At 38.1% G+C, this 23,420-nt stretch overlaps 1 protein-coding gene across 6 annotated transcripts in view; it reads left to right on the top strand.

The window, feature by feature from the left end:
- The window catches only part of Nbr (exonuclease mut-7 homolog), a 311,108-nt gene that overhangs the window by 148,706 nt on the left and 138,982 nt on the right, over window positions 1-23,420 (top strand). For all 6 annotated transcript variants that reach the window (XM_067145734.2, XM_067145731.2, XM_068227278.1 and 3 more), the window contains one exon: window positions 21,287-21,482. In XM_067145734.2, the coding sequence (XP_067001835.2) occupies window positions 21,287-21,482 (196 nt within the window). The remainder of the gene's footprint in view (window positions 1-21,286; window positions 21,483-23,420) is intronic.

Below are 23,420 nucleotides of genomic sequence, written 5' to 3'. Positions count from 1 at the left end.
AATGTGAAATTATTGTCTTACATTAATGAAGTAGATGAATATTGTTACTGTGTTAGTAAAATAACAAATGATGCCAGAAGTAAGGATGTCATAGAATGCAGCAAGAAAGGCCTTCTTTAAGAAAACAAATTTGCTCACTTCGATCATTGGTATAGGAATTATAAAGATGTTTTTAAGACTTTCGTGTGGAGCATGGCATTATATGGAAATGAAACATGGATGATGCCTAGCTCAGAAAGAAAGAGAATAGAAGCTTTTGAAATATGGTATTATAGAAGAATGCTTAAGGTGAGATGGGTAGATCAAATCACAAATGAAGACTTAATCACGAATCGAATTGGTGAGAGGACATCAATTTTTCCAAATTTGACAAGAAGAAGAGATAAAATGATAGGACCCCTCTTAACCCTTTCCGCTCGTGTGTCGACCTGAGGTCGACAGCCGTTACTTAGCGTTATAGCTCGTGTGTCGACAATGTTTCGCCGCTCGTTGCTAGGTTACCTGGGATGCCAGGGCTTTTGTACTTCATTTTGTATGTGCTGGTCCCTTCTGGAAACCAAAAGAAACCAAATAGGTGTGTTTTAGTTTCTCTTTATTTGGCAAAATTGCTTCATTTCCTTGACAATGGAAAGCAGTCGCGTGAAGCAACATGGTGGCGCACGGCCTGACCGAAGGAGAGTTTCTTGCGTCTCCTTCGGCTGATTTTGATAATAGTAACCATGAAAATGATTAAAATTTTGAACCTGGCGATGAAAGTGATATATCCATTAGTGATTCAAATGACATTATTGATATCAGCATCACAAGAAATCATGGAGGAGGCAACAGTATTGTGACTCGTCTCGGTCCCAGTCATACAGTGCTGATTTCACATATACCTTGGAGATCGCGGAGAACGGCTGATGCAGGATTAGCCATACTTCCTTACAGGTTAGTCAGTGGATTCATATGTTGTGGCAATAGACCTAAAATAGAACTAGAGCACTGGTAGCTATTTTTTACTGTTCAGTTGATAAACTCTATAGTCCATGAGACAAACAAATTTACCGAAATTAAAATACAGCAAAAAAACTCCACTTCAGAAGAGATCTATCTGGTTTTCTTGGAAAGCTGTGACTTTAGAAGAGTTGAAGGCATTTATTAGTGTAATTATCAACATGCGGATGAACAGTAAGACAGAAGTGCAGGATTATTTTAGTGAAGACTGGTTGGATAAGCAAGCAGGGCTCCATCCAGGCATTTGCTTTGAAGGCTTCCACACACTCAAGACATACCATTAAGAAAGTGAAAAACATGATTTTGTGTCATGTAAATACCACACATTCATTAATTTTGTAGTTCCTTCCTGTATATATTGCTAAATAAGTACTTAATACCAGGTTTAAAAATATGAAGAATGCTGACAGAAATAAATATGAGTTGGGAGAAATCAGGACTAATAAATAATTCGAGTGGAAAGGGTTAAGACACCCAGGACTTTTTCAGTTGGCTTTTTAGGGAAGTGTAGGCAGTAAGAATGGTAGGTATGAATATGACAAGCAGATCAGAACAGATGTAGGATGTAGTAGCAGGACCGACTACAATGTATCAGACTGTATTATCGGAACCAAAATGGTGGGCGTCGTGGGCACAGCAGGTGCCGACTGATGAAGGTTAGGTAGCACGTAATAACTTCATTTCAACAATAAACTGCTGCATATCAATAATAATAATAATAATAATAATAATAATAATAATAATAATAATAATAATAATAATAATAATAATAATAATAATAATAATAATAATAATAATATCTTTTACGTCCCTCTAACTACTGTTCACGTCTTTGAAGATGTCAGAATTTTGTCCCGCAGGAGTTCTTTTACGTGCATAAAAATACCGATATGAGACTGACGTATTTGAACACCTTCATGTTAAAATTAATGTTAAAACGTACTTACTTAGAAAAAAATAAATTAAATAATGTATGTTAAAGAACAAGTACCTAAGAGGCTGCTGAAGATAAATACACACATACATGTAGCCTACAGTTATGTCAAATCAGTTCCTTTAGCATCAGGTACGTTATGACTAACACAACACTGACATACAGAAATATGCAAGTAAATAAATACTACGTGCAGTAGGCTTCTTTCTGATGATCAACTTTGCTTAAATAAATAGTAACAAGACTATTAAGAGAGAACAGGTAGAAAATAGAAAGTAATGTTATGTAAAGAGCAGTTTACCTTGGTAAGTTTACATGCTGTTGAGCTTAAGACCCTTGTGCTTACTCCTAAGTCCTCAGTATTGCTCCTCTTAATCTGTTGAATGTGAATATTTTAGCAATGCCATGGAGACATTTTTGTCATGCAGAAGTTCTGAGTATTTTTTGACACAAATGCTGGCCGGGACTTTAATGCACTTCTTCAAAATTTTTATTAATGGCATGCGACACTTGCAGACATAGTCTGCATTAAGGTATTTTCAGTCATTTGGGGACCTAGTTTCACTACAGCATCTCTCTGTTTGTCTAATTTTAAAAAAAGTGGTTCATATTCAACACTGATAAGGGTTTGGAAAAGGCAATACACATCAAAAGTAAGGGATAGAAGGAAAACTGTAGGATGCTTCAATCCACTTCTGTTTAGCTGATTGAAGTATGAATAAGGTTCCATATTATCACAGTCAACACTTCAATAAATGCGTGTTGTAAAATAGAAGAAACAGAGACTTGGAAGGATTAGGATTAGCTGGATTAGGGACACAAGTTTTTAGGATCCTGCCGCTTAAGATCTATTCCTGTTCCTATTTGTTCGATGATTAACAGAGACTAAGCACACTACATCAAAGTTAAGTTCATTCATGACTTTGAGAACTATTGTTAGTTTCAGTATTGTCTCAGCATTCATATTTTTTACTGGGAAGAGACCTATGACATTCTTGTACTTTGAATGTAAGGATGAACACATAAAAACCTGCATAGTGGTGGCTGCTTCATACTCAGACCCATTTTCAGCAATCCCTATTATCTTTCCTGCTTTATATGTCAGCTTGGCATTAACATAAATTTCATCCATCATGACTGTAACAACTTCATCCTCATCATTCAAAAGTTTAGACTTCTCCATTAGGAAACATTTTTGAGAAGATCCAATACCACAGCCTTTTGGACCTATTCTACCTAATAATTGACCAAGATATACATGATGAGATAGAGTCATAAGGATAGTTTTACGAATGGACTTTGGACTCCTGGATATGATTAAGAAATTGTGGCAGCCTATATAAGAAGCTCTGACAAATACCGTACATGACTTACTACAGACAGTTCCAACTGTTCTAGAGCAAATTTAATTTTTCTGCGTATTACTATATCCAGATCAATGTCAAGAACCAAGGCCTCCCTTAAAAAAATCATTAGGACAGAAATTCTATCAGATACGGAACCATGTTCATCACTGTAATTTGAAAGATAACTCACCAAATTGTCTAGCTTACTCCACCTATTACACTTCAGGTCACCGTTTCCTTCACACTGCAGTATCCACTTAAACTTCTCAGTAGCCACACGCAGATTTTTATAAAATACTTTTACATCTAAGGAACTCGATACTTTGAAACACACATTCATTGAAGGCACATCGTTAAATTTACCACCATCAACTATTGTAATAAAAAGAATACTATTTTCACTCGTAATTGCTGTGAACGGAGCCTCCTGTTTGCTGCCGAGAATTATTCTGAAGTCTTCAAAAGGTGGTATTAAATCCTGCTCACACCACTTAGAGCAAAATTCTTCTCCTCCCTGTCGATCACTTGTTATAATCGTTCCTCTGGATTTCTCCTACGTTTGGGGAGTCTAATTGTATGGTAAGAAGGTTGATTTGGGAAAATTGTAGGAACTGCATCAGGAGTTAATATAGAAATTTTGCGAGGGATAGGAATAGGCTCACCATTTTCGGTTGGAAAGAGAACTACCCTAACCACAAATTTTGGTCCAAAATGTTTCACACATACAACAGATTGGTCTTTGACTTCCAAATTTTCCCGATGAATATTCCTTATCCATTTCTCCCGTAAAGCTCTATCTTTAGGGAATTTAAAAGATGAATTATCTGCAACGGTATAGTTCGATCTACAACCAAGAACGCAGCAGGAACGACCTGTTTCATGAAATGTTACAGTACGGCAATATATACACAATAATATACTAACAATACCATTATATACACTCGTAACTATGCACTATACTAATAATCCATTATAGATTACTATTTCACCAAATATATACTTTATACTTCAATTCTTGATCAAAATAACACTTTTAACACAATGTAAACATAGCCATGAACCAACCACATGTCTCAAACGTTTGCCTACCCAAGCGCCATTTTCCTGCCAATCGTTAGTAGTATTAAGGTCTGATATATTTTAGTCGGTCTTGGTAGTAGTTATATAGAAATGAAAAGGTTAGCACTGGCTAGGATGGCATGTAGAGCTGCATCAGACCAGTCTATGGACTGATGACTCAAACAGCCACCACAAAAACATTATTATTTTGTTGTGCATTGAAGTACCAAGTATTTGTTGAAATTTTCGAGGGGTTCGTCAAATATTCCTGGCCAGACAGTATCCATTTATATGCTGAAAATGACTTCTCTGCATCACAGGATGATGCTAAAGCAAATTCCAAGAGATAGAATTTTCTTGGGACAGTATCGTCAAAAGGATCTAATTGTTCTCCATTCAGTATTTTGCAGACCAAGCTGAAAGTGGATTTGTTTCCATAACTGCGTGGAATAATGCAGCAACTTCTGTCCTACATCTTCCCATACTCTACCAACTCTCATCTTGATATCGTTGAGAATATCCAATGACTCTTAGAGAAAGTGCAACAGCCTCTGACTTGTTTATACTCCCAGCAATAAAACTGAAATTGCTTTTAATATATGCATTGAAGCATTCTAATTTAGTTCATCAAGCCATTGTTGTGGCTTATACACAGAATCGGCTGATTCTTTTGAATTCACTACAGATTTTACTCTTGCAAATTGTCAGTGTAAAAATGCACTGGTTCAGGAGGTAAGAGGATGTTGTAAAATTGATTTTTGTAATGCTTCATGTACTCTGAAACTTTACCAAATGCTTTCTTTATTGTCAGACTAAGCTTATTGACTTGAGAATAGTCACCTCACACTTCTTAAATGAGTCATTGAAGTCCATAAGCTAGACAGGTGAAATGGATTATGTTAGGATTGAATACCTTTACTATACCTTTTTATCTGAATTGCTATAGTCGCTGCCTTCGTGATGTACAGGCTGTACTGTAGGAAGCGCGCCAAGCCAATCAGCTGATTGATTAGGGCAGCCTACATGAATGTTCTGAATGGTACTTGTGAATGTAAAACATAGTAATTGAAAGATTCTTTGGATAATTTTGACTATTGAAAGACAGACCTTTATTTTTAAGTATATTGCATGCCTGTACTCTAAATTTATCACATCAGCATTTACACAAACAGCTCTTACTGAGATAATAAGACCTAGTAGTTTAGATTAGGTACATTATTTTCATGTGGTGAGTAATGTAAATCAAGGAACTGTACCATTATGTTAAAGTCCAGATGTAAATACGAAGGAAAAAGGGACAGGCAAAATGGCGCACGGCAACATCAGGCAAAATGAATATATGAAAAATGTCACCGAAACTCAGATTGCAATGGCCATGTATAAGAATGTTGGAACAGATATTGTTTTAAAAAATAATTGAAACCTAATTCATTTTTTACGGGAAGGAAAAAAGATTGCATTACATAAAAATATCAGCGAAGAAGGAGGTAGTTCCAGAGGAGTGACGAGATACAAGATAAGTTTCTTGTTTAAACTTAGGTACCTATCATTAGGTAGAAATATTTTCTTTCAACAAAATTCTCAGTCAGATTTAATCTATATGCCAAATTCTAACCATCAATAGCAGATCTCGGTCATAAAAACCACAAATATTATTTTTATTGATATGTATACTGACATGTGAAGTGATATGGTTATGTTGATGCTTTTAGCGAGTATATTACATATCGCCTCCTCTGCGAACCATGTGATCTTGCCGCGGTGGGGAGGCTTGCGTGTCCCAATGATGCAGATAGCCGAGCCGCAGGTGCAACCATATCGGATGGGTATCTGTTGAGAGACCAGACTAACGAATGGTTCATCGAAAGGGCGGTAGCAGCCTTTCGGTAGTTGCAAGGGCGGCAGTCTGGATGATTGACTGATACGGCCTTGTAATAATACTCAACATGGCTTAGCTGTGTTGATACTGCTACACGGCTGAAAGCAACGGGAAACTACAGCCGTAACTAACTCCCGAGGACATGCAGCTCTCTCTGTATGAATGATGTACTGATGATGGCTTCCTCCCGGGTAAAATATTCCGGAGGTAAACTAGTCCCCCATTCAGATCTCCGGGTGGGGACTACACGAGAGGGGGCGATCATCAGGAAGATGGATACTGACATTCTGCGAGTCGGAGCGTGGAATGTTAGAAGTTTGAATCGTTGTGGTAGGTTAGAGAATGGATAGGGAGATGGATAGGCTAAAGTTAGATGTAGTTGGCATAAGTGAAGTACGATGGCAGGAAGAACAAGATTTTTGGTCAGGCGACTACCGAATTATCAACACAAAATCAAACAGAGGAAATGCAGGAGTTGGTTTAATAATGAATAAGAAAATAGGGCAAGCGGGTAAGCTACTACGACCAGCATAGTGAAAGAATTATTGTCGTCAAGATAGACACCAAACCAATGTCCACCACAATAGTGCAGGTCTATATGCGTACTAGTTCAGCGGATGATGAAGAATCGAAAGAATATATGAGGAGATAGAAGATTTAATACAATATGTAAAAGGTGACGAGAATCTAATTGTGATGGGAGACTGGAATGCAGTGGTAGGCCAAGGAAGAGAAGGTAGTACAGTAGGAGAATTTGGATTGGGACGAAGGAACGAAAGAGGAAGTCGTCTGGTTGAATTCTGCACTGATCATAATTTAGTCCTTGCCAATACTTGGTTCAAACACCACAAACGACGGCTGTATACGTGGACGAGACCTGGAGTCACTGGAAGGTATCAAATAGACTTCATTATGATTAGGCAGAGATTCAGAAACCAGGTGTTGGATTGCAAAACTTTCCCAGGAGCAGACGTGGACTCTGACCACAACTTGTTGGTCATGAAATGCCATCTGAAGTTGAAGAAATTGAAGAAAGGAAAGAATGCAAAAAGATGGGATCTAGACAAGTTGAAAGAAAAGAATGTGAGGGATTGTTTCAAGGAACATGTTGCACAAGGACTAAATGAAAAGGCTGAAAGAAACACTATAGAGGAAGAGTGGAGAGTCATGAAAAATGAAGTCAGTAGGGCTGCTGAAGAAATGTTAGGAAGGAAGAAAAGATCAACTAAGAATCAGTGGATAACTCAGGAGATACTAGACCTGATTGATGAACGACGAAAATACAAGAATGCTAGAAATGAAGAGGGCAGAAAAGAATACAGGCGATTAAAGAATGAAGTGGATAGAAAGTGCAAGGTAGCTAAGGAAGAATGGCTGAAGGAGAAATGCAAGGATGTCGAAGGCTGTATGGTCCTGGGAAAGGTAGATGCTGCATACAGGAAAATCAAGGAAACCTTTGGAGAAAGGAAATCTAGGTGTATGAATATTAAGAGCTCAGATGGAAAACCACTTCTAGGGAAAGAAGACAAAGCAGAAAGATGGCAGGAACATATCCAACAGTTGTATCAAGGTAAAGATGTAGATAATTTGGTTCTGGAACATGAAGAGGCTGTTGATGTTGATGAAAAGGGAGACCCAATTTTGAGGTCAGAGTTTGACAGAGCTGTGAGTGACCTCAATAGGAACAAGGCACCTGGAATTGATGACATTCCCTCTGAATTACTGACTGCCTTAGGAGAAACCAGCATGGCAAGGTTATTTCATTTAGTCTGCAAGATGTATGAGACAGGAGAAGTCCCATCCAATTTTCAGCAGAATGTGGTTATACCTATTCCCAAGAAAGCCGGTGCTGACAGGTGTGAAAACTACCGCACCATTAGTTTAGTATCTCATGCCTGCAAAATTTTAACACGTATTATTTACAGAAGAATGGAAAAACAAGTTGAAGCTGAGTTGGGAGAAGATCAGTTTGGCTTCAGAAGAAATGTAGGAACACGTGAAGCTATCCTGACTTTACGTCTGATCTTAGAGGATCGAATCAAGAAGGACAAGCCCACGTACATGGCATTTGTAGATCTAGAAAAGGCATTCGATAATGTTGATTGGACCAAGCTATTTATGATTTTGAAGATGATAGGGATCAGATACCGAGAACGAAGAATTATCTACAATCTGTATAAAAATCAGTCTGCAGTGATAAGAATCGAGGGCTTTGAAAAAGAAGCAGCAATCCAGAAAGGAGTGAGGCAAGGCTGCAGTTTGTCCCCTCTCCTTTTCAATGTTTACATAGAACAGGCAGTAAAGGAAATCAAAGAGAAATTTGGAAAGGGAATCACAGTCCAAGGAGAGGAAATCAAAACCTTGAGATTTGCCGATGATATTGTTATTTTATCTGAGACTGCAGAAGATCTCGAGAAGTTGCTGAATGGTATGGATGAAGTCTTGGGTAAGGAGTACAAGATGAAAATAAATAAGTTCAAAACAAAAGTAATGGAGTGCAGTCGAACGAAGGCAGATGATGCAGGAAATATTAGATTAGGAAATGAAGTCTTAAAGGAAGTAGATGAATATTGTTACTTGGGTAGTAAAATAACTAACGATGGCAGAAGTAAGGAGGACATAAAATGCAGACTAGCACAAGCAAGGAAGAGCTTTCTTAAGAAAAGAAATTTGCTCACTTCAAACATTGATATCGGAATTAGAAAGATGTTTTTGAAGACCTTCGTGTGGAGCGTGGCATTGTATGGAAGTGAAACATGGACGATAACTGGCTCAGAAAGAAAGAGAATAGAAGCTTTTGAAATGTGGTGTTACAGAAGAATGCTGAAGGTGAGATGGATAGATCAAATCACGAATGAAGAGATACTGAATCGAATTGGTGAGAGGAGATCGATTTGGCTAAATTTGACGAGAAGAAGAGATAGAATGATAGGACACATCTTAAGACACCCAGGACTTGTTCAGTTGGTTTTTGAAGGAAGTGTAGGGGGTAAGAACGGTAGGGGTAGACCAAGATATGAATATGACAAGCAGATTAGAGCAGATGTAGGATGCAATAGTTACGTAGAAATGAAAAGGTTAGCACAGGATAGGGTGTCATGGAGAGCTGCATCAAACCAGTCTATGGACTGATGACTCAAACACACAACAACACATTACATATCGATACATGATACCAATCTACTTTAAAAGGCTATTCAGTTATGATTCAGAAAACATCGGAAAGAATGCATGTTTCATTAGACATAGATGAGCTCTAGGAGGCAGTTATATTGACAAACATACCACGCCTATAAGAATTAAAGGGAAAGGTGGATCTTACCTGAATTATATGAATATTGTAGAAGTAATATCGTCGAGGGAGATTATTATCGTAACAAATGAAATGTTATAAGGAGGAATAATGAAATGAGAAGAATGATGGCTAAGAAGAGATAGGTTTCAATTTTGTATTAGTGGAAATATTGAGATTTAAGTGTTTATATTTCGAGAGGTTATATGTAAGAAGAAGATATTACGAAGTTAATGAACGTAGGTTTTCGTGGCTCATTGTATTAACATAAAGAAATAAATGAACTGGATTAAAGCCACTATATATATATTTATTTATTTAATAATAAAGCCAAGCTTTCAGCCAAATTGCATTGGCCTTCATCAGGGCATGTGAAGTTTTGCCTCCGACAGTGAGCAAAGAAATTCTCCCAAGGAACGTGGAAGTCATGCCCGTACTATCCACGGCCTACCCCACTAACTGGACTCAAGGATCGTTGCGCTGTGCTGTGGTGGTTGGGAGGGAAGTTACTGATTCACCGCCCTCTGTCGACAGTTTGAGTGCATCCCGCTGTGCCATGGGGGTGTTATACATGTATTTCTGCAGTACAGGTCTCCATGTATTTGATAACTTGAAGCCGTCTTACCTGTTGATGTTATTTGGGCGAGCTCTATCTCTATGGCTTCCCTCAGAAGATGAGCATAGAAATCTTTTACAGGCGCAATGACCTTCGCCTGGTCAAAGAGGATTTCATGGTCTGTACTGCAGAAATGTTCTGCTATGGCAGACTGGCTTATAGCGTTCTCCGTGGAGGATGAAAGAGCGACATTCTTTACCAACCTGACGTGCTCTTTCACCCTGGTGCTAACAAGCCTTTTTGTCATGTCAGTGCAACCAATTACTTGCATTCCATTTAAACTTGACTTCACGTAAGTGGCTATTCCATATTGTGGATGGTGGATAGCTTCGACCAGTGTATAACCGGGTATTCGTCCTCTACGCTGGAGATCCTCTTCATCTTTGGTATGGGTTTCTTGAATGTTAACATCAGTGTTAAAGTCATGCAGTTGTTTTTGCAGATACTCGCATTTGGCAGAACTTATGCCTTCAATATTAAGTTGCATAATGTGGACTGGGTGTTTCTCACCTCTAGTTTGATTGTTCTGAAAAGAACCGTTACTTGTTATGTTTTCTGGGCATATTGTATGTCACCTTTAATTCCAAGTCACTGGTTACCTGTGCTGAGTCACATCCCTCCACCTCACTTAAGGTGGAAGCAGTCTCTACTAAGGGAAGCTAAGAAAATCTTTGCATCACCCTGTTTGCCACTGCACCAAGAATTCTGCCATCCATCACATCAGCAATCAAGAAGACCAGCAAGTGTCACTGCAGGGCAACTCATTGCGGATGGATTTGACCTAAATGAAAGCTGGAAGCATGAGTGGTCAACAAAAACATTGGGAACAAGTGCCCACCATCTTGATTTCACAAAGAAGCCAAATGGTTTTGACTTATCGAGGAACCTCTGGTGCCGTATCAACAGATTAAAGACTGGACATGGTTGTTGCAATTATTTCAGGTACAAGTAGGGTTAGATCAGTTCACCAATGTGTGATTGTAACCTGGAAGAACAGACGATTGAACACCTGGTCGAACGCTGTCCTCTTCATTCGTACCCTGGCACTCCTGATGATTTGTTCGCTCTCACACCCGGTTTATCTGAATGGCTGAGAAGGATGGACTTTAAAAGTTTGATTTTGCTGTGTATATAAATTGTATAAAATCACCATACGACTAAATAAATAATATACCTTTAATACAGAGTGAGTTGGCCGTGCTGTGAGGTGCGTGCAGCTGTGAGCTTGCACTTGGGAGATAGTGGGTTCGAACTCCACTGTCTGCAGCCCTGAAGATGGCTTTCCATGGTTTCCCATTTTCACACCAGGCAAATGCTGGGGCTGTACATTAATTAAGGCCATGGGTGCTTTCTTGCCACTCCTAGGTCTTTCCTATCCTATCATTGCCATAAGGTCTATCTGTGTCAGTGCGACGTAAAGCAAATTGTAAAAAAAAGAAGAAAAAAATTAAAAATACAGGATTACAAATGATTGAAGCAATTTCATAAATTCACTGTAGCTCCATGAATTGACATATGGTCACAAAACTCAACAGTCATGTAGAAAAACTCAAGAAGTTTTGGTCTGCTGAAGTCGCACTTCAGATTTTTGCCACGAGAGCGCAGCAGCAGTGAGCAGTGAAACAAGATGGCGACACGAGCCGAGAAAGCGTTTGTTGTGTTTGAAATACACTCACATCAGTTTGTCATAACAGTGCAGCAACACTTCAGGACGAAGTACCACAAAGATCCATCAACTGCTAACTCCATTTGGCAATAGTATATGAAGTTTAAAGCTTCAGGATGCCTCTGTAAAGGGAAATAAACAGGTCGGCCTGCAGTGACTGAAGAAACAGTTGATCGTGTGCGGGCAAATTTCACGTGTAGCCCACAGAAGTCGACAGAGAGAGCAAGCAGAGAGCTGAACATACCACAGCCGACCGTTTGGAAAATCTTACGGAAACGACTAAAGCAGAATCCTTACCACTTACAATTGCTACAAGCCCTGACTCCCGATGACAAAGTGAAACGCCTTGAATTTTCGGCGTGGTTGCAACAGTGTATGGAAGGGGATTATGAAACTTGTCTCAGTGTTGAAGCAACCTTTTTTGTTAATGATGCAGGTGAACAGACACAATGTGCGAATCTGGGGGGTAGAGAATCCTTACGTTATCGTGCAGCACATTTGAAATTCACCAAAAGTTAATGTGTTTTGTGCAGTTTCACTGTTTAAAGTGTACGGCCCCTTTTTTTCTGCAAAAATTCCATTATAGGACACATGTATCTGGACATGCTGGAAAATTGGCTCATGCTGCAACTGGAGGACACCATGGACTTCATCTTCCAACAGGATGGTGCTCCACCCCACTTCCATGGTGATGTTTGTCAATTCTTAAACAGGAGATTGCCAAACCGATGGATCGGTCGTGGTGGAGCTGATGATCAGCAATTCCTGTCATGGCCTCCATGCTCTCCTGACCTAATCCCATGTGATTTCTTTGTGTGAGGTTTTGTGAAAAACTCACTGTTTACACCTTCTCTTCCAACAAACCTGCCAGAACTGCGAGTTTGCATCAACTGTGCTTTCAAATCCATGGATAGGGATATGCTGCGCCGAGTGTGGGACAAAATTTATTATAGGCTTGATGTCTGCAGAATCACTGAAGGGGCACTTATCGAACATTTGTGAAGGTCAAAAAAAACTTTTTGAGTTTTTCTATGTGTGTGCAAAGCCTTGAGACATTATGTCAAATAATAGTGTTATTGTAGAGTTTTGGAATCGCTCAAATCATTTGTAATAACCCTGTGTATTCTGAAGATGTATAACATCAGAATATAATACATGCACCTTTTCCTGGTGAATGCCCGCAAGCATTTACAAACGGTGCGACGTTTTTATGATTGGTACATTTCAGAACTCTATTGAACTAGAGAAATGACTATGACAGAACACTATTGCAGTTTCAGAAATGGGAAGTGGAAGGGGTGAAACTGGTGAAATGGGGACATTCCTCTCTTGTTTGAAGGAGTAAGGAACAGTACAGCTAGGGTCCACTGAGCTTTAGATAGAGAGTTGTTCAGTCGCTCACCTCTCACTTACTGGTAGTCTGGAACTATTCAGAAGAATAGGTGAGAGAAAGAAGGAATACAGTTTTGCGAGCGGTTTTTCAGCTGAATATTAGTTCATCTGAACCATTATCCTTTTCCAAGAAACAGAAAGTTAGGTACTAGTAACTCGGCCAAAGGAAGTAAAATGGTAAAAAAGAAAACCAAGTACTGTATGTAGTTTATGTAATATCAAGCCATTATATGTAATATGGGGCAAACATGTAATAATATGTAAAATGGAAATTTAGTATATGGTGGTAATAACATAACTCATAAAGATTACTCGTTTTTATGGATAGGTAGATTGAAAGGAATAGTATATGTCATTACATACAAATCCTAACCCTACTGACGATGACTTGTTAACCCTAGTTTTATGACTCGCCTGCTGTGCTGAATTCTCCAAAGCGCTATTCACACTCACGGTCATTAGAAGTGTGTTGATGGAAATATTGAAGCGAGTTAACCGTGCGGTTTGAGGTGCGCAGCTTTGAGCTTGCATTTGGGAGTTAGTAGGTTCGTACCCCACTGTTGGTAGTCCTGAAGATGGTTTTCCATTGTTTCCTATTTTCACATCAGGCAAAAGCTGGGGTACCTTAATTAAGGCTACTGTCGCTTCCTTCCAACTCGTAGACCTTTCCTATCTCAGTCTCAGAGCGATGTAAAGCAACTTGTACATACGGTCTCGAAAAACCACGGTGCATACGCATGACTCACAAACTCTCAAGCACCTTGTTGACAGTCTTTCCTGTGCATATTTCAAAAGCAGATCTAGTTTATAAACGTCATATTCCAGTCAGATTACTTATTGTGGAAAAATGTCACAAGGTTTGAAAGTATGCAAAATTGGAGTATGTTTGAAATTAGTGGAGATAGTAAACTTTCTAGTAGAGGTTCAGAATAATATTCTGATGAATGTAGAAGTGATAACAATTCCAGGAATCATGATAAACGTGAACATATATTGTGCGAAGACCGAGGGACAGGGCTGAAGAGAAATGTTACTCGTGATATCACGATAATCGTTCTAATGAACTGGAAATATGAGTAAACAATGCTGGTTTAAATCATAATTTACCTTATTGGAGTTCAGAAATATATTTTTTTCCATTATTTGTGGGATGGAAATTTTTTGAGCTTGTAGTAATGCAGACGAATATTCATGCCAAATATTTACAAAGAAAAGCAGGCACTGTTGATACTATCTGGCAAAACATTATGCTGACATTATAAGGACATATGTAGGTGTTCTAATTTATATGGGTGTTGTTGTTTTACCTGAAATTGACGATTACTTCCTAGGAGACTAGTGTGTGCTCATTAGTAAGGCAGGCAATGACACTGAAAAGACACGTGTCTTTGACAACTGGATCAGGTATCACACAGCGACCCCCATTTAATGCCCTTAAGGACAGATGCAAACTCACTTTAAGAACTTCGGGATATCCTTAAAACATTCCATCTTTGATGATCGATCATTTTGACTACTTAGCTGTTTTATGAACTACATACACCGGATTCATACTATGGATCATCAATAGACGGTGATATACATGTTACTCACATAAGACTTAATGTGTTCCAGACAAAATAATTTCTTCATAAGGGAGTTCAGAAATATTTTTTTTTTCAATTATTTGTGAGATGGAAATTTTTTGAGCTTGTACTAATGCAGATGAATATTCATGCCAAATATTGTTTTTAAGCATCTCAACAATCATTATCAGATCGTTTTACCTGTAATTTGAACATAATCTTTTGACTATATTTAAAACATTTGTTATTTTGTATGACACAACCTGTACACAGTTGGAATATTCCTATTAAGTTTTATTTAATTAGTCCATTTTCATTATTTCAGAAGACTAGTGTCAAGTGAAATCCAAGAATTTTAATGTGGAGTAAAGTGTTTCACAATGTATTTATTTATTTAATAAATGCATTAATTTATTTTAGTTTAGCTTGTGTAAATGAATAGCTGAAGATGACAGAGTCAAACGGTCTAAACTAGTCCTATTCGTAAATATCATTTACATATTGATTAGGTGGAATAAAACGAAGTTACAAACCAAGATTGTAAAAAGGTGAGTTACATCCGTCAATACAAGCAAAAAAGGAAAATGATTGCTTACACTTCTTGATGCCCTATCGATAGAGCCCAAGATCTTCTCATCATTTCTCTTCGCATTCATATCTCCCACTGCCATTATTTTCTTGACTTGGACGTCTTACCGCTTTCTTCTAGAAACTGCTCTAGGTTGCCAACATTTTTGGTTTATGGGGTATAACTTATATTTGAAAAAAATTACTTGTTCTTACTCCAACTGAATGATCTGTTAACAAGAGCTCTCAAATTTGTCTAGAGAGAATCTGGAACTCGAGTTGTATTTATTTTGACTGTTTAGCAAATAACTGCAAAATTAAATAAGTAAATAATAAGGGAACATAAATATAAAACAAATTAAGGTATTCATAGCATATACAGAGAACACAACTTATTTTTATTTTTGCATTTAAACTCTTTGAGCTACAGTGTCCAAAGACAGAGTGGGCACAAAGTTGCTTTCCCCAAACTAGTAAGAACAGGCATCAGCAAGCATATTGTTTTTGTGTACTAGGACTGGCACTATTGTGTCTTCTCCGTGTGGCTTGGACTGGTAACACTCATACACTGTTTTTGTATGTCTTTTGTTGTTGTTGTTTGTTGTTTTGGAGCACCGTCTCACTTTGGTGTTGTTTTGAGGGAGTTCTTAGATCACTATTTCAATTAATTGATTGGTTGTCACGGTACGACAGATTGGCCACCATGTTCATATGACCTTACCCCTTGCGACTTCTCCACATGGGACATTGTCAAAGACAAAATGTCTTGGGAAAAACCACAGGGCTTGGGTCACGTGAAACAGCTAATGAGACAATCATTCGAGAGATTGGATGACAATCCTCGATAGTGTCATGATATCAATGCTGAGGAGATGTGTATCTGGTGCATTGAACATGGTAGGGGACAGTTTGAACAGTATTCAAAGTAGAAATGACAGTTTGAACAGTTTGAAGTACAATGAAGATTGTCAAGTTTTGTCACAGTCACCTAGGTTTTTTTAACCCATTCACTGCCAAACCCGTATATGTGCGTTATTGAATGCTGTGCCTCGTCCGCCAAACCCGTATATATACGTTATTGAATGCCGTGCCTCGTCCGCCAAACCCGTGTAGTGTATACTTCACCGATCTCACAAATGAACGTGATATAGTGTCTTGCTTTGAGATTCTATGGAAATGCTCAAAGAAGTTCTCTACAGCATTAATACCACTCCATTTCGTGTGTTTTAAAAGCAATCTGGTGTTATTCAGCTTTGTTGGAGTGGAACATCTTTCCCACTAATGTGTAGCCATCATGCCATCTTGAAGTATACATTCATCTCTTGTTGACGAAGAAATTGAATGTTTCCTCATAAATAGTGATTCAGGAGAGCTCTATTTTGATAATGAAGATGGAGAATATCTAAGTGGCGATATTGAATTTGCAAGAAAGTGTGAGACAAAGTAGTAATCTTGTGTGGAATTGTCACCCCCTCCTCAGATAAATACTTTTTTCCACAAATTTAAATGATTTTGATAATACCTGTTCTTGGATCAACAATTTTACATTAAATTTCAGTAACAGTATCACTGAGCAGAGTAGCCATGTGTATTAACATGATACGGCTATGGAGCCAAGCTCTGCACTTGGCAGGCGAGTGGGTTTAAACCCCATTGTCAGTTGTCCTGAGAATTTTTTTGGTGGTTTTTCCTTTTGCACTCCCAAGCAAATGCCGGGACAGTTCCTGTTCATAAGCCACAGCCGATTCCTTCCACTTCCTTACCCAGTTTCATTCGCCATCTTTTATTTAATATTCATTATCTTCTCAACTGAGGTTTGCATCAGGAAGGGCATCCAGCCATAAAAATATGGTGTAAAATATAACCACACTTCATCCCTGACCCCGTATTGGGCTACGGGCCTAAGAGGTTGATATGCATTCCATTAATAGTAAAAATGTATCTGTAGAAGTGCTTCTTCCTTTTAAAAAACCCGGCCCAAAGGGCTCGCCTGGTCATCAAAACTCGACAGTGAAAAGGTTAATTTTATTTCTTCACATACTGGGGGAAGCATCTTTGTGCCCACCCTGTATGTCGGACATTGGCTTCATCAGAATAACACAATTATGTATCACTGATGACAACTAAAGCACTATATTAGAGCAAAGAAGTTATATATATGTTTCTTATGAACGTGTGATAATATGAAAACATAATATTGTGGCGATGACAGTTGTTGATTGGTTGAAGTTCCTGACATTCTTATACTGGATTGGGCATTGGAGCCATGAGCTAAATAGTCTGTATAATTATCATGTCACTTAGATACTTTAAGTCTGCCCTGTATTCTTATAATTCCTTCCTCAATATTGTGTGTGTTGTTGAGTTGTCAGCCTTAAGGCTGGTTGGATCCTCCACAGATCCACAATCACCTGTCATAGATGGCATATTGAAGAGGTATTCAAGGGAAATGGGTAGTGAGGTAGTTTCCCAAGCATGGTCTCCTCACTCAGCCAGAAGGTGTTGTTACATATCAGTCTGCTAACCCCACTGAAATGCATACCCAGCTGACCCTCTGCGCAACACTTTCACACTATTCATCACAGGGTCTAGCTGCATAAAGAAGGGTGGAATGCTGCTCATGTCTTCAGTCAGATTCATATTTTCAGTCACAGATGAGACCAAGACAGAAAAATGAAACTAACAAACTTGTTCTAGTCCATTTCTTCTCCTTTAGATCATCTTGTACATTGTCTGTACACCTCCTTCTTGGTCTCCCCCTATTTCTAGTCCCATCCAGAGTCATATCCATCATTCTCCTCCCTACATAGGAGACACGGTACACTCTGCGCACTGTATCGGACCCGAGATGGATCTGGGCTTACCCACTACATTTCTGTTTTTGTTGTAAAACAGCCTGTAGCTTGTAGACATGATATGGGCTTTTGGGCTTATGCCGTATCAAGAAAACAAGATGAAACTCTTTACGTTTCGCAGAGATCTTGGCTCTGCATCTTCAGAAGAAAATCTTGACTGTTCACGAGGAAGACTTCTACAATAATGAGGGTTTGAATTTAAGAATGCTTAACCATTGGAGCTGTAGAGGTATGCTCATTCGTCACCAGGTGGCTCATTGTATGCTGGCACAGCGCCCCAAGCGGGAGCTGATGACAACATTTAGCTCCAATTAAGATGTTCTATCACACCATGTGTGTGTGAGAAGTAACAGGGAGGACATCAGATGAATCAGAGACGAATGTGGTAGAAGAAATAAATATAAATGAATAAAATAAAATGCAGTGAAAGACACCAGAATAGAATAGAACAGAGCTGAAACATGGAAAGAAAGTATGTGGAGAAAATCAGAGGATGGTGATGATGACGTGAGATTGTGTGGAAAAGGGTACAACTATTGTACACACGTTATGAAAGTATGACAGCACATAATACATAGCTTGTAATGAACCATGTGGTGATGTGTGTGGCCTGTAGCTTGTTTCAATCTGTCTCACTTCTTCCTAGAAGGAGTATATCTTTTATTTTTTTCAAAAATTGTCCAATTCTTCAGTCTTTCTTGGGAAGACGTGAGGTCGTGGATGTTCACAAAGAAAGAAACTCAAGGAGAAAACTTTGCCATCAACAAGAGCATTGCATTACTGACACCATATGTTTATAGTGTTCGTTATCACACCATAAAATGATGCAGTGCTGACCAATCCTACCTTGATCTGCCTTCACCATTAAACATTGGCTGAGAATTGAAAGAGAAAAATGTCCATTGTGCTCCTGTTACATATATGCTACCATGTGCTACAGAGATGGTTCTTCATCTTATTAGATACTCTTGTGTTTAAAAAAATGTGGGCTCCACCATGTAAATGTCTTTCCCACAATCTAAAGTGCACTAAATAGAGAGAGATAGAGAGAGAGAGAGAGAGAGTGCGGAGACAAATATATGTGTGACAGCTGTGATGACCATACAAACCATGAAGATTCATCAGACGACTTAGATGGTGATGATAATTTGTACATAATACATTTTATACTACTACTACTTTATTATGTGATGGAGTTAAATTTGCTTTATGCAGAACAATGTCATATCATTATCATTTGTTCATTAATGTTAATCATTAATGTTTGTTCCATATCATTGTATTAATAAAGTTATTGTTAGTAATTAATAAAACAATCATATTTTTCATCCCTTAATAAATAACAGATGGTAACATATATTCTAAAACAATAGTGACAAATTTAAAGGACCATAACTCACAAATGGTAGAAGATATGAAAAATTTGATAAGGGCTAAATTTGTTCTTTGGCCCATGTACAACAGAAAATCTTTTATGCCCCTATTATATATGAGCACTCTGGAAGTAGTTATTCTTAATGTAATGAATAAATGTCACATATGGTTGCCATCTTGGATTTATGATATAAAAACCAAACAGCACAGTTTGAAAGTAAACACCCGGTACTACATCATATGTAGCATACAGTAAAGTCACATAGTCACACCTCCCCTTCACAAAAAATTCCATGGAATAGGTAAATGTGCATTATGCTTCTAGACAAATCTTCTTCTCTTCACAGAGCTCGATAGCTGCAGTCGCTTAAGTGCGGCCAGTATCCAGTATTCGGGAGATAGTAAATTCGAACCCCACTGTCAGCAGCCCTGAAAATGGTTTTCTGTGGTTTCCCATTTTCACACCAGGCAAATGCTGGGGCTGTACCTTAATTAAGGCCATGGCCGCTTCCTTCCCACTCCTAGCCCTTTCCTGTCCCATCATCGCCATAAGACCTATCCATGTCGGTGCGACGTAAAAACTGGAAAAATTCTTCTTTCTCTTCTCCCGCTTCAGGCAGGGTCGATGTTTCTGGTAAGTCTTTTCCACTTTATCCTATCCCACATATCATCTCTCCTAATTTCTTCTCCTTCAGATCTTCTCGTACATTGTCTGTACACCTCCTTCTTGGTCTCTCCCTATTTCTAGTCCTATCCATCACTCTCCTCCCTATATAGCTTTCATCCCTTTGCATTATATGTCCATACTATAGCAGTCTTCTCTCCTGTACTTTCTTAGATACTTCTGTCACTGTAACTGTTCCTCTGATTTTCTCATTTTTGATGTGATTCATTCTGGTGAGACCACTCATCCATCTTAGCATCTTCATCTCTGTAACATCTAATTTATTGCATTGTGCCTTTGTTTTTGCCCAAGTCTCTGCACCATACTGCTGTCTTGTAGGTTTTTCCTTTTAAATTGATGCCAAGCCTTTTGTCACATAGGATGCCAGACATTCTTTACCAGTTCATCGAGGCAGACTGCACTCTGTGGTTAATCTCCATGTTTAGGTTGCCATCCTTAGACACAAAAGATCCTAAATACTTGAAACCATCCACTGTTTTTAAGCATGTACCATCCACCTCTAACAAATTCATTCCCCTCATCTCCAAGGCACAGGTATTCGGTTTTCTTTCTATTAATTTTTAGGCCTCTGTCTTCCAAGGATTTTCTCAAGCTTTCCAGCCTCTCTTTCAATTCTATCTTATTAGACTACTATGCTTCTAGACTAATATCTGTTAAATTACTTCATTCTATAGCTTTCCTTTCAATACTTCTACAGTTTGTCGATACGATACCTGAAGAGTGGCGTTTTTGCCTTAAGTTTGCCTTAATCTTTTCCACATTATTGTGTATTTATTTGTTTCACATGTCAAAGAAAGCAAATTGTTTTTATTTGTTTTTAGAACTTTAAATACTGTATTTATGATTGGGTTCTGTAGATTCTTAAGATAGTTAATTTCATATTTCGTTGCCTTAAGTTTGCCTATCTTTTCCACATTATTGTGTATTTATTTGTTTCACATGTCAAAGAAAGCAAATTGTTTTTATTTGTTTTTAGAGCTTAAAATACTGTATTTATGATTGGGTTCTGTAGATTCTTAAAATAGTTGATTTCATATTTCTTCTAAATTCATTCTTCTAGGTCATACCTATGGTGGGAATTGATTCTGAGTGGAAGCCTTACTTTGGTACAAAGAAGAATGAATTGGCTCTCATACAGATAGCAACAAAGTGCAAAGTCTATATTTTGGATGTAATGGTCATAGGGAATATTTATCAAGATATGTGGAAACAGCTTGGCAGTGAACTCTTTGGAAATGGAGGAATCATGAAAATAGGTGTGTGAAAACATTTTTTATTTTGTTTTGATAAATTTATTACTGAGATTTTAATATTAGTTTAGTTGAAGACCATAAGGGGCATGAAGCTTTACCAATTCAGGTGGCCATACTATATCGTTACATATGTGAGGAGCTCTATATTAGTACTTTTATAATTCTGTTTTTTTTTTGAATTGGTATAGATTTGATGCTGTTGTCATGAAAAAAGTCATCTTTGAAATATACAGTTACTGGTGTCCTGAATTTTATAGTAGCTTCTAGGAAAATATGAAAATTATGGTGCTATGCAGGATTAGTGACAGTTCCTATGGTTATTATAAACAAGGTAAGGTAAGGGTTGTTCTGCCCGAAGGCAGGTCCCAACCTCCGCAGAGGTGTTCCTGAGCTGGAGTTTACGTGCGGTAGGGTGGCCAGTTCCTTTCCGCTCCTCCATTCCCTTACCCCCCACCAACAGCGCGCGGCAACCCATCCAACTCCTGACCACGCCCAATGTTCCTTAACTTCGGAGATCTCACAGGATCCGGTGTTTTAACATGGCTACGGCCGTTGGCATTATAAACAAGAAGATTAAAGTTTCCTTATAGAGTGAATATTTTAAAATCATGAAATTTTATACATTTTATGTGTATTTTATCTATACCATGAAGAACTTGGCATATTAATCCTTTTGTTATTGTTTTGTATAACGTCCAACATTAACTTTATATGGAATACGTAACCCCTCCTGGCAAGGAAAGGACAATGAAATGGACAAAGAAAGCTTGAGGGATCAAAAGAGACAGTAAATTATTTACAGTTTTACAGTGGGGTTGACAGAGATACTAGAGCACAGGCGGGTGTACTGCTCATGGTACAGAAAAGATTAAGAACAACAATTGGTAGCTACACTTTTTGGAATGAAAGGATTATCCAGTTAAGACTAAAACTATCCATGGGTTATCTCACAGTTATAGGGGTATATGCTCCAGTGGAGGCCAACTCAACAGAAAGTGATGGGTTCTATAATGATCTGCAGAAGATAGTCAATAAAATTAACAAACAAGATATGCTACTATTACTGGGAGACTTCATTGCTAGAGTCGGTAATGGGAAAATTCAGAATCACATTGGAATCCATGGAGAAACAACCTGTAATAACAATGGAACAAAATTAATAGATTTCACTGTCTTCAATAAGTTAGAGATCATGAACACCGTATTCCCACACAAAGACAGCCACAAGTACACGTGGTGTGCACGTAATCAGAAATCAATTATAGATTATGTAATTTGTAATGGTAAATTGGCAGATTTAGTCTTGGATACACGAGTCTATCAAGGCCCTGAATTGGAAACTGATAGCTATCTATTAGTAGTACCTATTCGTCTGAGACCTAGATGGTATAAAAAAAAGAAACAAACAACACAAGAAATTAAAACTTGTCAGTATAAAATGGCTGTAGCAGAACAGACTTAATAATCTTACACACATGACACCAGTTAGTGTCAACATGGAAATGGAGTGATCTAATTTGTGTTCAAATTTAAAGCAGTCTGCTTTTGAGAGTTAAGAAAAAATGACAGAGGAAAAAGGGTTTAAGAATCTGGGATGAAGAAATTGAAAAAGTTATTTCAGACAAAAGAAATGCTTAAATTTTTTTTGTCAACTAGTAAATTAGAAGATAAAATAGAATATCACCACAAGAGAGCAATAGCAAAAAGGGAAGTGCAGAAAAAGCACAGAAAGAGCTGGGAAAACTTTGTTTCACACCTGGAGACTGATGTAACAAGACCACAACCACAGACTTATAAAATACTCAAGAAACTTAATAATGATGTAAAAGAAGACATACACATTAATGCATTTACCTCTAACGGAGTGGCACATTTATTTTTGGAATCTTTGGAGGGTTCAAATATTGAGCCATTTCTTCTGCCAACATCTCTTAACAAGTC

The sequence above is a fragment of the Anabrus simplex genome, chromosome 4, assembly GCF_040414725.1.
Source record: "Anabrus simplex isolate iqAnaSimp1 chromosome 4, ASM4041472v1, whole genome shotgun sequence".
NCBI classification, from domain to species: domain Eukaryota; kingdom Metazoa; phylum Arthropoda; class Insecta; order Orthoptera; family Tettigoniidae; genus Anabrus; species Anabrus simplex.
This window is presented reverse-complemented; position numbering and strand designations above follow the sequence as displayed.